The sequence below is a fragment of the Lineus longissimus genome, chromosome 18 (genome assembly GCF_910592395.1).
Source record: "Lineus longissimus chromosome 18, tnLinLong1.2, whole genome shotgun sequence".
Classification (NCBI taxonomy): domain Eukaryota; kingdom Metazoa; phylum Nemertea; class Pilidiophora; order Heteronemertea; family Lineidae; genus Lineus; species Lineus longissimus.
Window position 1 is genome coordinate 9,557,162 of NC_088325.1, and position 19,441 is coordinate 9,576,602.

At 41.4% G+C, this 19,441-nt stretch overlaps 1 protein-coding gene across 4 annotated transcripts in view; it reads right to left on the reverse strand.

Moving 5' to 3' along the window:
- Nucleotides 1-13,027, reverse strand: part of LOC135502324 (ankyrin repeat and death domain-containing protein 1B-like) — an 89,395-nt gene extending 76,368 nt beyond the window's left edge. For all 4 annotated transcript variants that reach the window (XM_064795061.1, XM_064795063.1, XM_064795062.1 and 1 more), the window contains exons 1-3: nucleotides 12,850-13,027; nucleotides 8,315-8,656; nucleotides 1,204-1,337 (exon numbers count right to left, since the gene is read on the reverse strand). In XM_064795061.1, the coding sequence (XP_064651131.1) occupies nucleotides 1,204-1,337; nucleotides 8,315-8,656; nucleotides 12,850-12,895 (522 nt within the window). In that variant the 5' untranslated portion in view covers nucleotides 12,896-13,027. The remainder of the gene's footprint in view (nucleotides 1-1,203; nucleotides 1,338-8,314; nucleotides 8,657-12,849) is intronic.
- Nucleotides 13,028-19,441: the final 6,414 nt, after the last annotated feature.

Genomic DNA, 19,441 nt, shown 5'->3' on the forward strand with positions numbered 1-19,441 from the left:
TCAAACTGCTCTATCACAGATGAAACAGGTTGCCTTTAAAAAAAATTGAAGGAAATTTTAATGAAAAAATGTTAAGGAAAATTGGGGAAAGTGCATCTAAAGTGTATTGTAGGAGTCAATACTTTTTATATTGAGGTTTGAAACGATAAAGGATATAATCTTTCACAAAAACAACTGGATCCATATTCAGGAAATCCAGATCAATCTGGATTAATCTTGTCTATATGAAACATAACAATGAAATAACGACTGCTCTAAAAGCATCCTTAGATTTTAGTCAGTGATACAAAGACAATTGCAAGGGTTTTTCGGTGAACCCTAATTACGGGAATTTTGTCAAACGTCAAATATTCCAATTACATGAACACGTACGAGATATAAATTTCAGCAATGCTGTTGTGTAGACATACATGTATATACAAATACTATAAATTCCAAGTTTCAGCTAATTAGTATGCATAATAACTGCACTACAGCATTGTGTATGACATCATTTCTATTTCCCGGACCACCAGTAATAACATGAATATTGAACGGCATACACTTTCAGGTTGCTGTTGCTTCAAAATGCTAAAGCCCGCAGCACACTAGTAGCCAACTTTGGCGACAAGAAGCGTTCAGCTGACGCCTCTCGAAGCCGAAGTTGGCGGCCAGTGGATCCCGGTCAGAGCACACCTGCCCAGAATCGGCGTCCAGTAGCGTCTTTTCCGCAACTTTAGGCTGCCATTTTGAAATCATGTGACATCAAGACGCATACTGATTGGCCATAGCCTCGCCGCCGACGCCAATTCAGGCGGCAATCCGTAGCACACCTGGCTTCTTCTTGCGTTCAAACGCGGCGACACGCGTCAAAAATCAAACCCGTTAGATATTTGGCATATTTGATATTTAGTTGCGGCAAGTGGCGGCAAGTCGCGTTCGCCGACGCCGTTCGTAGCAGACTAGGGATTTTTCAGGCGTTCAGGACTCTTGCGGCAAAAAACGCCAGTGAACGCCGAAGTTGGCGGCTAGTGTGCTGCGGGCTTTTGTCTCCATTAATTCCTGTGCGTACTAAATTTCCATTTCATTCTTAGGGCTACAGTCATAATTACCTGTCACTGGCTTCTTTTAAATGTCTCATCATGGTCGTGGATTAGTAATTATGATGGTTTCTCTAAGGACTAACCTGCCAAATACATTATCTTCTGATATTGCTCTACTTACGTCATTTTCAAACCAGGAAATCTTCGGTTCTGGATATGCACAGTTTGTTGTGCATGTTATCACTGCATTAAGTAACAGGGGTTCTGTAGGTATGTCATGGATTGCGTAGGTAAGTGAAACGTCTGTTACCGGAACTGAAAACAGACAAAAAGGAAATCAGCCAACAACGAGAGAATTAAAAGCTCATTTCTTTTCATGAACACTTCTGCCTGATCAAGGTAACTTATAGGTAAAATTATAGACTCTCTGTGCACAAAATATGTCCTGGGAACGTTGTGCTCAAATGGGGCTAGAAAGACGTGATATAGCGAATGGATGAATTGTTGGTTCACAATGTGATCCGTAGTTTGCCTCTCTTTTTTTTCTTCGATTTACTCCTTGAAATCTGTCACGAAAGGGGTTATTATTTTGAATAGCCTAGTTAAATTTGTATTAGGCTTTGTCTCCCGTCAGATTTATTTGGTATAAATCGCTAGGTTTTTTTGGAAATAGGCGTTTTGGTGGTCATTTGTCCGTTTATTTCGTGGATATTTTCGGTAGTGTCCGTTTACTCGAAAACTGCTTTTACAATTAAATAAAAGGTTTTTAAGGTATTTGATATAAATTAATATTACTATCTGTCGAGTGGGATTGTCGTCGGACATTGACTGTTGAGGTGGCATTACACAGTGCGGAGGACGGTGTCAAGGGCAGCGTAAAGTAGGCCCCGGGCAAGCGACACGAGGTGGTCTTTCAGTTCCTGCTGAGGCCTAATCATACATCACAGGCACCATAATCTATACATTTCTGGGTAATATCCAGAGAAGAAGTCTACAGCATTTTCATTGCATTTAATTGATAAGTGCACCGATAGGTAGCGCCACCTTTTACACCACTTGGATCTTGAAAATGGTAAATAATTGACCAAGAAATGGCTTGATGTGTGCAATCTTCAAACGGGCCTCAATCGGTTCAAAATGAATGATTTTGGAATGCGGCATTACCACCGACAGATAGCCAAGTGCACCTAGTTTCTTTATTTGATGTGAAAACATGGGGTCATCTCGGCTCTGTGGCCTAGAATATTGACGAGCATAATTGACACTCGCACAACTACGCCCAACCTCGCTTGGCAGATGGAAGGTATGTTACATATTGAGGCCAAACTGGGGATTGAGATCCACTTCGAATGGCACAGATGCTAGGCTCATAAAATCGGTTAGATCCCTTTGCACATGGAAACTAAGACCAAGGCGTCAAATCAAATAGTATTTGGAACAAGATAGACCCATTCATGAACATGGTCACGGCCTGCGTCTTAAAGGGGTTGTGTGAAGTAAAAGGTACGCCATTATGAAGTGAAAATTCTGCTTCTAGACACTGAGCTGAAGATGCCAACACCATTTTTTTAAAAATCGGCCCAGTAGTTTCCGAGTAATCCGCATAGCAAGGCCCGCAACTTCCCGCGCAAATTTGAAGTTCGCGCATGCGTGGTATCATTGTGGAGCAGAATGCATTCGGCGATGACTCAGTCGATATGTGATCATTCGCACATCGATCGCGTCTGACATGTCTGACGTAGGCTAAACATAACAAAACAAAACAAAGACCAGAATGCCTCGGCAATGTTCTGCCTTGAATTGTCGCCCGTTAACGAAAGCAGCCATGTTTATTACGAAACGGTACTTCCTGTGGCAAAACGGCAAATCTTCGTTGATTGTTCGCGCTGCCGCTGGCTCGCAAGCCGGTACACTATGACGTAATAAGGACATTTGGCGGAAAATTCTAAACTTACGGTCATTTTCGAAAAAAAATCATTATACATTTACATATTTTTTCCGTAACTTAACCTCGTTTTGGATATATCCGGCCTCATGAAGACAAAATTCCTGTTTTGGACCCCTAATTCACACAACCCCTTTAAGAACTACATTTCTCGGGGGGGGCAAAACGGACCCCGTCCCCACTGTGTAGTGCCACCTGAACACTTATGCGGGCAAGACGAAAATATGTCATCATGGTTGAGAGTATATTCACTTCATGAATTAGAAGCTTTCCCTTTGAGAGTGCCGAATTGTAAAATAGAACGTGATTGACAAACCTGGTGTTTTTCGCCAAAACTCATGCGTGCACGTTTTATACGTACAAATTTCTTATTTTTGAGGGTAAGTTCGACGTGTTCTAATAGAATATTGCGTCATTGATTTTCGTAACTGCGGACCGCCTTCTAAGTTTTCAAGGCGGTAAAATTTGAATCGAAGGGCTGAAATCTGAATATTGAAACGACTACGGTAGCGCTTTCGTCCGTAAGATTGATTTTATTCTAAATGACAACAACACCTTTGTCATCCCCATGTTTTAAATTATGTATCCAATCTTTTGCAAGAGAAGATCAAGTCCGTAAAGGTGTTTTTGTTGTTAATTTTCATGTTGAAATCTCACTGTTTACATGTTCTTGTTCGTCCACCATTTTGTATGCCATGTGACCTCGAGTTTGTTCTTGGGTTAGTTCAATACCTGGCGAATGGCAATTGGCAATGGCGATGTGCCAAAAGTTTATCAAGCTATAAAACATTACCTAAGTTTCAGTGGCCGGTGGTCTAACCAATCCAATTGTGAACATGAGTTCGATAGGCTTGTCCTAACTTAAATTCAGTATTTCCAATTTACTGTATGCAGGTATAAATAGTAGTTGGTAAAACATGGACTCAGAGTTGAGACTCTGGACGCTGGACGCTGGGTTTTACATACATTTTTAATTGGATTGCACTGTCTGCATTCTATCAACCTCGCCTCCAGCCCAAGATGAATAGTTTATATGGTTTAATAACCCTTTTACGTGAACAGAGATTCGGCCACCAAAGTTTACAGCGTTGACCTCAATAACTTGCACAGTAACATGGGATGACCATCCCTTGATAGAAAATGATGCCGTTGAAATATAATTGAACTTCCACAATTATCGTGTAATGAGTCACAGGGTACTATTGATGTGTAGAGAAATTCCTATGCTATAAAGGCTAAATTTGCCGACAGGGATTATGATGTATTGATGTTGTGATGTAATTTCTATGGACACCCATTAATCAACTTTTTTATTAACCAATATTTTCTGAATTTTTTTCACCAGAAGAAGCATGTTGTTTGAAAATACAGTTTAAAACACTGGATTATTCGCATTGCATTGCTCTAATTTTCCCTTAGCTTATTTGTAGCTTTTCGCACTCAGGCTCTGCACAGCACAAACATAACCAATGATATGGCACCTTGTCCTAGCTTTCCTGGCAGGAAACTTACACACGTGAACTTGAATAAAGAAATAAGTGTTTGGATGACCACAGTGTTACAAGTTGCAACTCAGAAGAAGGGGTCATATACCTCATTAATTGCACCTAATATGACATACATAGGCCAAACATCCAGGAAACTTAAAGCCAGACTTAATGAACACCGATCAGATACCGCCAGGAATAAGCAAACTTCGGTTGCTAACCATTTTAACTCCAATGGACACAATCATATCGAGCACATTCCACGATGCAATGCAACGAAAATCGTCTGCTAGAACGCGAGTCTTTTTGGATCTATACACTTCGATCCGCCTGACCCCTTGGTCTAAACATAGTGAACCAACTGGTCTCTGTAATAGCATGCCGCGAAGTTACTATTTATAGCTCACAAGGTCATTTGCATAAGATATTGATGACGTTTTAGTCACGTGACAGTCGGACATCGACACTAATTTCTACGCATTTGAGCTTATTTCAAAGTCAATTATCTTTGACCCTGCATTGTTTTTAGCATGAAAGATACCATAGAGTCAGAGAGAGAAATATTCAGAGGAATTATGTAGTATTTTCAACACTCGGATATGTGCCAGATTGAATCTAACTGCCCTAGTTAGAAAGCCTAAATCCATTACGAAACCGCATGTTTGTCCGACATTGCCTGTAATTCAGCGATGGGGAAATAGAGGGCAGCAGCTGCAGTGACGTCATCTTCGCGGAATGCTATTGAATACTGTACATGAGTGCACTATTTCTCTCCAATTCATTATTTTATTATCGTTTTTATGTGCATATTTGCATCATTTACGCCGTCTTGTTAACCAAATCAGATGACCTCGGACTCGGAGATCCTCCGGAAACTCCCGAAGCTGAAACTCAACAGTACCTTCACCCTTGACCCCTGTCCCCCCCGCGAATCAATGACTTTGTTTACTTTGTGTGTCAACAAACGGACACGAGGACGGGGAGTCTCAGTTGTAAAAATGACGTCTGTCACTACCTAATGTCTTCTGTTATACTGTAGAGTATGCATTATCCGGTTGTCTAAAGAACGGCGAGCCCGTATTGATTCATTGAATAGCCATGTTCCGGGGCTGGGCGTGCCTGATCATCAGCATCAGCATCACCATGGTTCATGGGAAGAACGCCGTTGAGAATGACGGTGATAAGCAAAAGTCGTGTTGCGCAACGATGGACAAGCCTGTAGTCTCGCTTGTAGTCTAGTCCTGAACATGGATTTTCAGTGAATCACTACGGGTTCGCTGTTCTTTAGACAAACGGATAATGCATACTCCACAGTAAATCGTATAAAAACTGAATTCATTCTGTCTGTATATTGACTTTGAAAAAGAAACAAATAATCCGAAACGTTAGTCTTTTACAACGTTGTAGTGTTGTTTTTTCCCATTATCTGGACGCAAGGACCCAACGCGCCGCGGCAAAATAGCAAAGCTGGCGAAACATTTATAACGGATCACCGTGATCTCATTATGGACTTATAGCGCGATTATGGGGTTGCAACTATTTTGCTGTATATTGTCACGAGGAAAGAAAAGCAAGCGACCCACCGCCAACCTATTTATGTAAAGTGATAATTAGAAGGTATACAGTTCAGGAAATGTTAATATCGACCGCGGTGGAAATTAATATCGACCGCGGTGGAAATAATATCGACCGCGGTGGAAATAATGTCATTTTTCCGAAGGGCTTATTTTATGCGTTTTGGTCACGAACGTTGTATTTGCCTTGAAAGCCGTGTCACGTAGATGCATATCATTCACTGCATCGATTCTATGAAGCCACGTGTAGCGGAGGTCATAGCATTTGACAATTTATTCGGAGGACACTCAAGATGTGGCTTTGAGCACGAAAGACCAAATGTTAAGTGTTACTTCACAATATGCGAGAACTCAGGTTTCGGCCGGCGAGGTGGAGGACAAATTTTTCTATCAAAGTGATCATTCCAAAACAATTGCAAAGGGGCTCCTTAGCAGTAGAGGCTCTATGATGTATAACGAGGCAAATTATTGAACGGATGCAGGACTTCCCAAGTTAGATGACAGATGAGTCGGATGATGATGAAGCGAGAGAGTGTGTCAAGGAGGACAGAACACTTAGCAATTTCGCAAACATCTTTTCACCAGGTGACGTCTTGACCCCCTATCCCGAATACCAAGGTCAGTCGTGTGCTCCTCTCTCACACACATAACACAAAAAACTTGTTGGTCAGTTATAGGTGTCAAGTGAAAGGCCCTGAAGTTCAGGATGCCTTCTTACAACACCAAAACCACAAGAAGATTACCAGCACCGACCATTCATAAGAAATATGACATCGGGACTGGCCTTCAAGCATTTGCAAGAAGATTTTTAGCAAATCATCTGCAGTGAAAGGTCCACATTATTCATACGAAAACAAGCATCATCATCTTCTTCTTTTTGCAAATAATTACTGCCTCTACTAGAAGGATTTGCCTCCAAGGAAATGCTAGTTTTTATTCATATGGCCCAATTACAATGGTGAGCTGGTGAGCCACCATGGACGATGGACAGAACGTGATGGCATGAGCTCGCCCATGAGAGCTGAAAAGTAGCATGCAGCAAAAGTTTGCATGCACAGCATAAAGTATGCCAATTATAGAACAAATATAGAACAAAATGTACACACATGGTCAAGAGTTTATGGACACCAGTTTTCCTCAATTTTCTCGAAAACCACTGGGTTAAAAATTGCCTGGGCACTTTCGATGTGTGGAGAAATTCTTCGGCTATAACATGCATTGACAAGCTAAATTTGCCGACAGGTCTTATGATGTAATGATGATGTGATGTAATTTGTATGGACACCTCCTAATCAACTTTTTTATGAACTAATTTTCTCTGGGTTTTTTACTATTATCTGTCTCCAGTGTTTAGAAGACATTCTAGCATAATCTGCTGCAATAATTACTAATGGCAATGGTTTTTTATTACATTTTTCCTCTTGCAATTTCCACCAGTATTCCAAGCTGACCAAGCACTAATGAAATGGTCCTCGATTGTTTGATAGACCACGACTCATAATTGGATAAGCACACGTGCCACTATTTGACACTTGTTACATAAACATTCATAACACTCATTTCTAATCATATCACTGTCTGCTTGATTGAAATTCATAACTCAGAATTATGAAGATGACATTAGGCCTAGAAATATGACACTGTGGTCTTCTTCATTCAAGGTTTCCTGCCAGGAAAAATGAGGACAAGGTGCCATGTCATTGGTTATGTTTATGCAGTGCCTCAGTGAGAGAAGTAACAAGTAAGGGAAAATTAGGGCAATGCAATGAGAATAATCCGGGATTTAATGTTTTAAACTGTATTTTCCAACAATACGTTTCTTCTGGTAAAAGAAAACCAGAAGCAAAGTTGGTCAGTAAAAAAATTATAAGTGGGTGGTTATACAAATAACATCACAGCATCATTACATCATTACATCATAATACCTGTGGGTATATTTAGCCTCATCTTCTAGCCTTGAAATTTCTCTGCACATCGATAGTACCCGGGCAATTTTTGACCCGGTGTGACAGCGGATATAGTCCCCCTGGAGTCATAGTCCGGTAGCATTGTATTTGATCAATTAAGCAGCATGATCTATTGTAACGCTAACCCTAACCAAAACATTTAGCAATGCGGGCTATTGTTACACGGACTATCAGCCCTAGGACTACTATCCCTTGCACACCTGTGGTTTTCGAGAGAATTGAGGAAAACTTGTGTCCACAAACTTTTGACCATGAGTGTACATGTGCTGTAACTGATTATGCTACCACTACTTTAAGCACGAGAGCGTTTAAAACTTACCAAAAGGACTTAAATACACAAGGTCGATATGCCCTCCATGAATACACCGATAGGACCCTTCATCCACGAATTGGACATCCATTATTGTCAAATTAAAAAATCTAAATGTTTTCCCAGTCTTTGAACATGATATGACATATTTCTCCTCTTTAAAAGAATCACAGTTAGCAGTTCTCGTTTTGAACGTTGGCGGCGACTGCCAGTGTACAGGCATCATTACGTATTTACCGTCAGTTTTCAATTTACACCACAAACTGACGCTTTCTCCTTTCTTCACTTTGACTGGTCCTGACTGTACTGTGATTTTGTTCTCATTCTGGGAGTAAGCACCGGTCAATAATCCTGAAAAGAAAATCGAAGATTTGCTGTATCTGAATCTTCTAGGTGATAAGCGCCGGTTGTTATTGCAGGCGGTTCAATAATTTTCTAAGCTTAGGTATTTTTTCAGAATAGGCTGTGAGAATGTTGGGTAGTTCCTTTAAAGTATCGACTCCAGTTTACCTTTAAAGTCAAATAGCCCTTGTAAATGTACTTAGTTTATGGCCTCTCAAATTAAGGTAATTCAATCGATTTCAATTCATGTTTGAAGCGAAACACTAAAAGTAACTTTTACATACATACATACATATATACATTATAAAATTTGTGTGGGGCGCCTTTCCACCGAACAAATCGTGCTCAAGGCGCTGCCCCCTCAAAGTGCCTCGCGTACAGCCAGGTCTTTAACTGACATTTGAATTTAAGGACATCTGAAGCATCCTGAATATAAGATGGGAGTTGTATTGTAGCAACCAAGGAAGGGTAACGGAAAAGGTCAAACAAGCTAAATATAATGTGTACTGTACTTAAACACAGCCAGCTCCTAGAAAGTGTTTGGAATAGCTCTAAAATGTCCCAAATCATGTGTGTCAAGTTTGCCAAGTTATAAACAGGCGCAATAATATATTCATATTTCATAATTAGGGCAACAACAACCATGTGGTAGATTGCCAAGATGATTATCTTTTTTTAATCATAAAAAACAAGGGATATTGCTTTGATCAAATGGGACGAGAAAGGAAACTACAGGAATTGCGTATGTGAGGGCAACTTTGCCATCGCTTTCAGTTCAAACCTCAACCCTTGCGCAAAAAGCGCGGTGACAGACTCGTTGGTAACGTCCATGCAATATTCAATCCACGATTGCAGGTCACGTGATGCAAATAAACGCACGTGGTCCACACTTGGCATTTCAATACCAGACATACGGATACGGATTTCCCCCAGGGATATCATGCGGGAATTTGACAGGTTGCATGCATTTGACACCTTGTGACAGGTCTGATGCACCGGCAATGTCTTTGCCCTTTGTGCTGAGGTACATATGTACAGTTAATGACTATATGGACGAGAGGGGCTTGGAATTTCAAGGAACGCATGTAATCAGAAGGAGTAGATAGAGATCTCAGTTCAAGCGTCTCTGGTCGCTTTTGCCTCTAGGTTATCCTATGTTTATCACTAGGGACCGTACTTTTTTAAGTACATACCCCCACAGACCCCCCCCCCCCCATCCAAATAATCGTAAAAGTGTACATGCAATATACTCAAAATCATCCCCCCTCAATGTTATTCTAAGATCAGGTGACCAGCAATCGTGGATTGAAAATAACATTAACCGTCGATCAGCAACTTGCGCGGAATACTAGAATACAAAACGCCTACGCGATCCACCAGTGGGCTATGGCACTGCCTCAAGGGCGGTGTTACGTAGACATACCCCCCCCCGAAAAAGTGTCCGACATTTTGTATTTACATTGATGTATTATGGTATATGGTTCTACAGAGCCCATGACCGTCAATAGCTTATAGGGATCAAAGCGCATAATATAATCCTTTGTTTCCCAGTCGTTATATCCTATCACATTCCAAACTTCTACACTGATCAAGAAGCAGGAGTAAGAGAATTGGTTTGGGTTTAAAATGGAGTTCTGTCATGGTAACTCCTGTCATTATTCTCGTGAACCAAATGTCAATGCATAAACACTTTGTTGTTTAATTCGTTGTTCTCCGGACAATCTGTCCCAAGACATTTCAAACTCCTACACCTCGTTTATATAGAAGTCACGTTATGACATGTATTTTGTCACTTTTCATTTGCGTGACATTCGCGACATGGGAAACGAACGTGTCACTTCCGAAGAGTGGGCTACTTACAATTGACGATGTCACTTTTCACTCTCAGGTTGTGTCATGTCATCTTTTCAAAGCTATGTTGCAATCAGTAAACAAACTTGCTGGTAACAGGGAACACGTGACCCATGAACAACTGACAAACGTGAGTCATTAAACCCGGTGTAACATCTGTGGTTGTTTCCCATGTGTCAGTGTTTCCAAACAATAGGCAGCTAGAGAGACCATGACTTTTCAATAGGGGGGATACACAGAAAAACTTGTCAATCTATTTTTGAGCGTTCCCAAACAATGAGGGGAAACACTCAAAAACAGAAACACTCAAAAACAGAAACACTCAAAAACATTACACCTGCCTTTAGTTCTGTCTCGAAATGCATTCTACCGTATTTTGTTTGTCACTTTTGATGCTGAAACTTTATTTATGAAATTTAATATCAATCTCAGTAAAATGACAAATTCGAGATCTCAAATTAAATGCATTTTGAGAAATTTAAGAGTTTTAGACCTATATATACCTGAAGATAAACCGAAGAAATTAGAGTTACAATTTATGTTGGCGTTGATTATTCTCAAAGATACGAATACGTTTGATTGAAAGTTAATTTTGTGATAGATCCAAAAAAGGTTTTTTATCTTGAGACGAAGTTTTCAACAACCTCACCGGTTGCCTTCCTCAGGTCTTCTGCTGAGTAGTTGAACTACTCAGTAGTTCCCAGTGGCAGCAAAGATGGCAGCATTACACTGGAAAAGTTCTTGCTGTTACTTCTTCTTCTGGGGGCCCCGCCTTGGGTCCCCCGTGTGGATCCTGGGTTTCACGAGGCTGTCATAGACGTGTGAGAGGTGGTATGTCCCATCGTCTCTGTTCATGGAAGCCGAGTTACGCCTAATGGCTAGGGCCTCGCGTATCTGCCGTAGTCTCAGCTTGTCCTCCTTGGTAACGATTTTTGCATCTTGCCAATTGGGAACATGGTTATTGTCCACCATATGATCTGTGATGGCTGACTTGTGGTGATCACCTGAAGTAGAGCCCGCGTGGCTCGGGTACTGGCTCCCCTACTGTGGTAACAACGTCTGTTTGGTGCTCCTTTAGTCTAGTTCCGAACTTCCTGGCCGTTTCACCGACACAACCTGTGGTGTCATCCCTCCCAATTTTATCTTTGGGATGTACTAGAATGTTTCTGATAGTTTCGTGTGGTCTGAATGCCGTAGAGATGTTATAAGTTTCAGTGCTCTGGCCAGCATTTCTGCCATACCCTTAGTGTAGGGCACAACAACCATTCCCCTGCTCTTCTCCTGGGAATCCTTGAGCTTTTTAGTCTTAGTAGAGCCCAGGGCGGCCTTGAGGTCTATCCTTCTGTTTGTTTCTTTGATAGTCCAATTGGGATATCCACATTTACTGAGCGCGTCACGGACGGTTGTTCTTTCATCCTCTTTGTCTTGATCTTCCGTAACCACAGTATCGGCAATACAGTTCTGACCACGCCTAGTTTGTTCGCAACTGGGTGGTGGGAATCGAAGTTTAAGTACTGATCAGTGCGAGTCTTTTTTCTATACACTACTTTATTTAAGGTACAATCTTGTTTCCTGACGACCAGCGTGTCGTGGAATGGGTTCAACTACTCAGCAGAAGACCTGAGGAAAGCAACCGGTGAGGTTGTTGAAAACTTCGTCTAAAGGTAAAAACCTTTTTTGGATCTATCACAAAATTAACTTTCAATCAAACGTATTATCAGAGATCCGATGAAGCCCGTAAGTCAAAGATACAAATAGTTTGGTCAATTAATCTTTGCATTACTATGTTTTAGACGAAAGCCTTACCAATACAGTCCAGAGGTCAGTGGTCCAATCATGTTCAGACTTTTTGGATGTTTTTAAAATTGCCTGTTACATAATGAAGAGACAGGATTACCTGGGCCCAAATACACAGATATACATGAACAACTAAATAATTATACCAATCTCTGCTGAAAACCGCATTCAAGTAATATCTTATTTGATCTCCGTGATAGTAAAAAAACCCGGTGGACACTTACTTTCCGATAGGACTGAACATTGGGCCGTTGGATAAATTCTTAAAAACATCAGCCAACATCATTGTCATAGACTGAATATCTTAGTACCTACCCTTATTTTATTCACACGATATATGTGAGGAGTACGCATTTTTAAGGGTTAATCATTTTCTGCCATTGGTGACTTATAACAAGTGATATGCTCAAGTTATCTACCTTGGGCTTCTTATCTTAAATGATGAGATGTGTTTCAGGTCAAGCTTAATCGCTGTAAAAATGCAAGCATATAATGGCATCGCTTTGAATGTCGTGTGACACCTTGTATTTAGAAGATGTAAATGATTAACCTACCGATCAGTAGTGACAAAGTCACCAAAAGCATCACTCCTTTATTCATATTTTGTATCCTTTCGTCGATGTTTTAACTCCGAAAACGAAATGAAGGTAATTGGTTGAGAAAAAATCAGAGAAGGAAAGCGAAACGTGTTGTTCGGCCGTCTTGGGTGGAGCATTTCCGCAACCACTACCCGGTCACCTCAAAGAACGGGATTATATTGCAGATTTCCCTTAAGCGATTGTATGGCAGTAACGCAATATATAACTTATCCTTTCTTAACTTATACAGTCACTGACAGATAACCCATTCAGTTAAATAAGAGGAAATAGTCAATGTAAGGTGCAATTCTAAAAGGACCGGAGTAGGTTATTATCACATTTTGAATAAAGCACATGATAAGTTATACGTATGCACGTTCGTAATTCAAACTTTGCATTCGAGTGACTTATGTTTACAGAACTGGTTATCTTATTTCTAACATTAAATAATGTCCGTAAGGGATCGGTTTGACAAAACCAATTCACAGACGTTTTCAATCAAAATACATGTACATGCGATATTTGTTTATTGTCTGCTCTGAATCTATGTGCTTTTAAAAAGGTCGGTCACGCCAACTTATTCTATCATTCTTTTTGGTTAGTTTTCAAATAGTGCACAATGTTTCCTCAAGAGTTGGCAATTTTATGGGTGATTTGGTTTGTACCTCATATAACAGCAGAAATATGAGTATTACACATTCAAAAGTGTTTATTGGCGCCAATGCAGATCTACATACACTCCGAACGCATTGGACTGGCCTCGTCCTATCGCCCGGTTCATAAGGAGATCAAATTAGGATGACACAATGGACTGCCCAGGGAGTCTACATCATGCTACTCATGTCGACACACAGGCAACATAGCGTCTGGTGATACGATATGTAGTCGCCAAGCAGTCACCTTAAAGCGCCCGTCGGTCCACCTGGTAGAAAGCTGTGTAGCCCCGGGTGTAGCCTTAAGGCCTGTGTACACTAGTAAAATATCAGCAATATTTTTACAACATTTCCAGTTGCAACAAATGTTGCAAAAATGTTGCGTAGTGTGTACAGAGCAAAACGCGTCTTACAACACGTTGCAACAAATTGTTGCAAATTAAATGCAATGCAATTCTTTGTTGCATGTTGTAAAAATTAAAGAAATTGATGATTCTGAGGAGAAAAGCAGTGTTTTGAGTGCCACTGCAAGAATTATAGCTGTCATTGTTGAGAGGAGGAGAAAAAGTGGTCAAAAAACCAAGTAAGCGGGAACAAGGCCTATGAGGGGGCATCAGATGGCTCATATCACTGGACATTTCAGAGGTGTATCGACTGTACTTTCTACAACAGTTTCCTCTTTCCGTTGTGTCCGACAAGGGCACAGTTCTCCTATGCATATAAGCCTCTGGTCCTATTTTATGTTTTATTGCAGTGCCCTTCACGTTAGGTAGATCACATGTCGCAAATCCCATTTCAGATTGCCTGAAGACTGAAAATGTTTGCAACTTTACATTGCAACAAAGAATTGCTTTGCATTTAATTTGCAACATTTTGCGGTACAAATGTTGTAACTTTTCCTCTATACACACTATGCAACATTTTGCCAACATTTGTTATAACCCAAAAATGTTGCTAAGATTTTGTCAAGTTTCGGAAACACTCTTAAAGATCATTTCACTGCGCAGAGCTTATAAGTAATAATGTGCACATTTATCAAGATCATCCTTTATTTTCTTTATCAGGAGGCACGAAAATGACCCTGCATATTTGGTAGACCCCTTCCTGGATCCATGTCTCAACTTCATTATATCAGTTTTTCAATTCACCAATGAAGTACATGTACAGTCCTTCCAGAAAGTAAATGTCCACCGTTTTTTTAAATATCACAGAGATAAAATAAGATATTTGAATGCGGTTGTCTGCAGAGAATGGTATATTTAGTTGATCTGTTGTATTTGGATGCGCCTAATTCCATCCCTTCGTTATGTAACAGACATTTCAAAAAAGGTCCAAAAATCACCTTTTTTATTTTATGTGCCTTTTCAAAAATTCACACAAGCCCATGAACTGTGCTTTATGACCATCATTTTTTGGCACTTGCAATTCCAAAAAATGTGTTCGATAGTGACAAATGCACAATTTTGCTTCGGATTTTTATGTTATGATTTTAATCACATCCATTACCTTTGATAAAGACCCCCAATCCTTCATGTGTGAGCTGAGTTATTAATTACAATAAAATTTACTCATATTAGATTTCCTATTAGGAACATGATCGACCATACTCAATGGGTTTCTAAGTAAACACTAACTACTTTTGTGTGGAAAGCAAAAATTTAAATACGGTTGAATCACTGGCATACTACGTTTGTTTTGGAATCACTTGCAACTGAGAGCCCTTGAACAACCCTCTTCTTATAATAGCCCCATTCATAAAGACCCTGACTGACTACATCGTTGACCATGAGGGGAGTTCTCAAAGGTCACCAGTTGTCTGAAAAAACAATTACCCATAGCGAGCTAAAACTAGTCTTCAATTCAAAATGAAGAATTTAGCAGAAATTTTCTAATCAAAGCGAAAAAAAACATTTGTTGCATCACAGTTCACCCATACATTGTGAAAAAGAATGAAAATAAGATAATATAAAAAAAGTTAGTTTTTGGACATTTTTAAAATTGCCTGTTGCATAATGAAGAGACAGGATTAGTTGGGTCCAAATACAATAGATACATGACCAACTCAATATACCATTCTCTGCTGAAAACCGCATTCAATAATCTTATTCTATCTCTGTGATATTATAACAAGAGCTACGGAGAGCGAGCACATTATACGCCCGCCATAAGAGTAAAGGGTGGTTGGTCAGGGTGAAAAGTGTGTAAAGTAGCAGGTAAGTGGAAAATGGAAACAAGTCTTCGTGACCTTGACCTTTGACCTTTTGACCTCCAAATCAATAGGCTTCTTCGGGCCTTTACTAGTGCCCTGCAAACCAGGTTTGGTGACTATACATGATATAGAATTTCAGTAATCGCGCGGAGAATGAAAGGTAAGCGGAAAATGGAAACAGGTCTTTGTGACCTTGACCTTTGACCTTTGACCTTTTGACCTCCAAATCAATAGGCTTCTTCGGGCCTATACTAGTGCCCTGCAAACCAGGTTTGGTGACTATACATGATATAGAATTTCAGTAATCGCCCGGACAATGAAAGGTAAGCAGAAAATAAAAACAGGTCTTCGTGACCTTGACCTTTGACCTTTTGACCTCCAAATCAATAGGCTTCTTGGGGCCTATACTAGTGCCCTGCAAACCAGGTTTGGTGAATATACATGATGTAGAATTTCAGTAATCGCGTGGACAATGAAAAGTTAACGGACAGACGGACGGCCCGACGGACAGGCGGACACCGAGCGCCATACCATAATACGCTCCGGAGCGGGCGTATAAAAAACCTTCTGGAAGGACTGTACATGTCGCTACAGATTTTCGATGATACATCGAAGAAATTACAGTGATAATGTTGACGTTGATTGTTTTTAAAGATACAACTAGTTTGGTCGATTTATTTTGGCATTACCATGTTTCAAATGAAAGCCTTACGATACAGTGCGGAGGTCAGTGATTGAATCGAGTTCAGACTTTTACGTCCAAATATATACTGCCATGAGAACGGTTTCACTCAAAGTGTACCCTACAGATAATGCTTCGATTTCGATTAGTGCACTCGGGGTAAGGTTTGGTTCGATACCTGGCACTGGCACTGGTATTGGCATTGGCGCAAGGATGCATCCCAGGAAGGTATGCAGTCCACTGAAATTCATATGAAATCATATTATCAGTGTGAGGTGTTGGTCCTATACGCCACTTGGCCGAAGGGACACGAAGGTGTGGGTCCTTTGACAAGACACTTGGCATAAAGGTCACAAAGGTAGAAGTGTGAGTCCTTGGGAAGGCAACTTGGCAGAAGGGTCACGAAGGTAGAGGTTAGGGTCCTTGGGTAAGACACTTCACTCAGGGCTTTCCAGCTTTCCGCGGGCGCCGCTGGGGTGGGGCCGACAAGCTGACCCTGCCAAGACTAGCAACTGCGTTTCCCCTAAACATGTACACCATTGTTTGCCAGATATGCCAGAAGGTTCACAGGACAGTTTCTCTTTGGGTTTGACTGGTCACCATGGTGCAACAACCTCTCTCAAGTAACTTCCCAGTATTCCTGGTATGTCAAGTAGAAGAACCAAGCACATCACCAACATTCCAAAGTGATCGGCGTCGGCCTTATACAGGAACACAAATTTGACCCTCGACTCTAAAACTAATAGTCCGCCTCGCAGAGGTGTCCGCAAGGAGAGGTTCTACCGTAAATCTAGATAATAGGGGAGAAGGGGAGAAATTGACTCCTTGCGGTCCCGCTATCAGGATACCTCTGTATATCCAACCGTATTTCTTTGTCGCCACACGCATCTGATGAGTCTCTCTTGACGAAACCGCATTTCCTGCAACTTCATGACCTATCAGGCACACATGGTTGCTTCATACCATCAGTGCACGGTGCCCAGTAGCCAAAATCCTTCATTTTGGTCCTCTCTTGTTGCCATGAGCAACAGAGCATGCAGGCTCAGGCTACGATGTCACTGATGACGTCACAAGGATGCCCTGACGTCATCATGATGTCATGACGTCGGGTCAACAATCACTGCTGTCAGACAGTCCCTGAATGATCTCTTCATTCAGTTGCGGTCATGCAGGCGCAGTGGACACCAAATTGCCACGTCAACATCATTTGTTATTATTTCCTTGGTGTCCACTGTCTGGGAACACCCCAGGGCGCTCTGGCTTTGGCACTGCACATCTGTAGTGCCTGTGATGAGGAAGTCTCATACTCTCCCATCTTCGTAAGTGGTCGGTTTTTGTCGCAACCATTTGGGCCTTGGGCCCCGCACTCGCTTCAGAGTGCATTATTAATGGGCTTCAGCTCCATGAACCTTTCATCAGTGCACCCAGCCCCTGTTGATTTCATGTTCCCAAGGTAAGTATACGTACATTGCCACGTCATTTCAATACTATTTCCCTCCGTATACTTATTTCCTTTACTGTCCAGCTGTTTCAACCTCTCCGGTTTCACGTGTTTTCTTTAGGCACACAGGTTAAACTTTTAACCATCTAGACCCACTTTTTGCCAACTGCTTGGCTCAGACCGCCCTTAAGCAGGCCATACTGCCTGGATGGACTGACCAAGATCTACTCTAGGTCAATCAAGGGGAGAAATTGACTCCTTGCGGTCCCGCTATCAGGATACCTCTGTATATCCAACCGTATTTCTTTGTCGCCACACGCATCTGATGAGTCTCTCTTGACGAAACCGCATTTCCTGCACCTTCATGACCTATCAGGCACACATGGTTGCTTCATACCATCAGTGCACGGTGCCCAGTAGCCAAAATCCTTCATTTTGGTCCTCTCTTGTTGCCATGAGCAACAGAGCATGCAGGCTTAGGCTACGATGTCACTGATGACGTCACAAGGATGCCATGACGTCATCATGATGTCATGACGTCGGGTCAACAATCACAGCTGTCAGACAGTCCCTGAATGATCTCTTCATTCAGTTGCGGTCATGCAGGCGCAGTGGACACCAAATTTCCACGTCAACATCATTTTTTGAATCTAGATAATAGCGACAAATTAAACTTCCATCTGGCCCATCACTAATGAAATAGTCGAGAAACGGATATGCACGTCACGGATCTTTGATATTACCTGCGCAACTTATAGTTGGGAATGATGGCAGCTCTTTCCTTTAGCCTAATCATTCACACCTTCAACAAATATACTTGTTTCGATTATATTCTCTTCATGGATCTATGGACCTTCTAAAGGAAAACAAATACAGACTAAAAACTTTCGGAGGACGATCCTTTTCCATTCTTGCGCCTCAGGTGTGGAACTCACTACCTTCCACCCTGAGAGCTGCACAGGACGTCAATACTTTCCGCAGAGACTTAAAAACATATTTGTTTGTGCAAGCTTATGAGCGCCTGTGAACATTGTTCCAGTGATACGGGCGCTATATAAATGACAATTTCATTCATTCATTCATTCATTTACACCACAGGGCCAAATACTGTGATTCCAAGCCAAGCAACGAGACCGGTATACCAATAGAGCGCCATTAAAAGAACATTTGGGTTTTTTGCGGATATCATGAATGAACAAAATTGCCTCTCTATCATTCAGACCATCACTGTAGTCTCTATCATCAAGGACCACCACCCCTCACGTGAGATCCTATACGACGCCCTTGCATTGCTGCTCAGGTATGGGGCGGCTCCAGTTATCAGGGTGTTTTTGCAGCCTACGACGTTGGTTCAGAGGTGTATCGACTGTACTTTCTACTTCAATACACAAATATAGACGTTCTTCCGTGAAGCGACCTGAATATAGGTTGTGCACACGCCACTATGAACATACATTAACGTTTGCGGAGGGCTGCGAAAATACCATGTTGTCCGCCTTCGTCGATTGATTCTTTGCCCAAACGGAAGGGTCGCCGTAAGGCCAGTTTCTTTCAACAAGCATCCTGTCGTACTTGTATGTGCA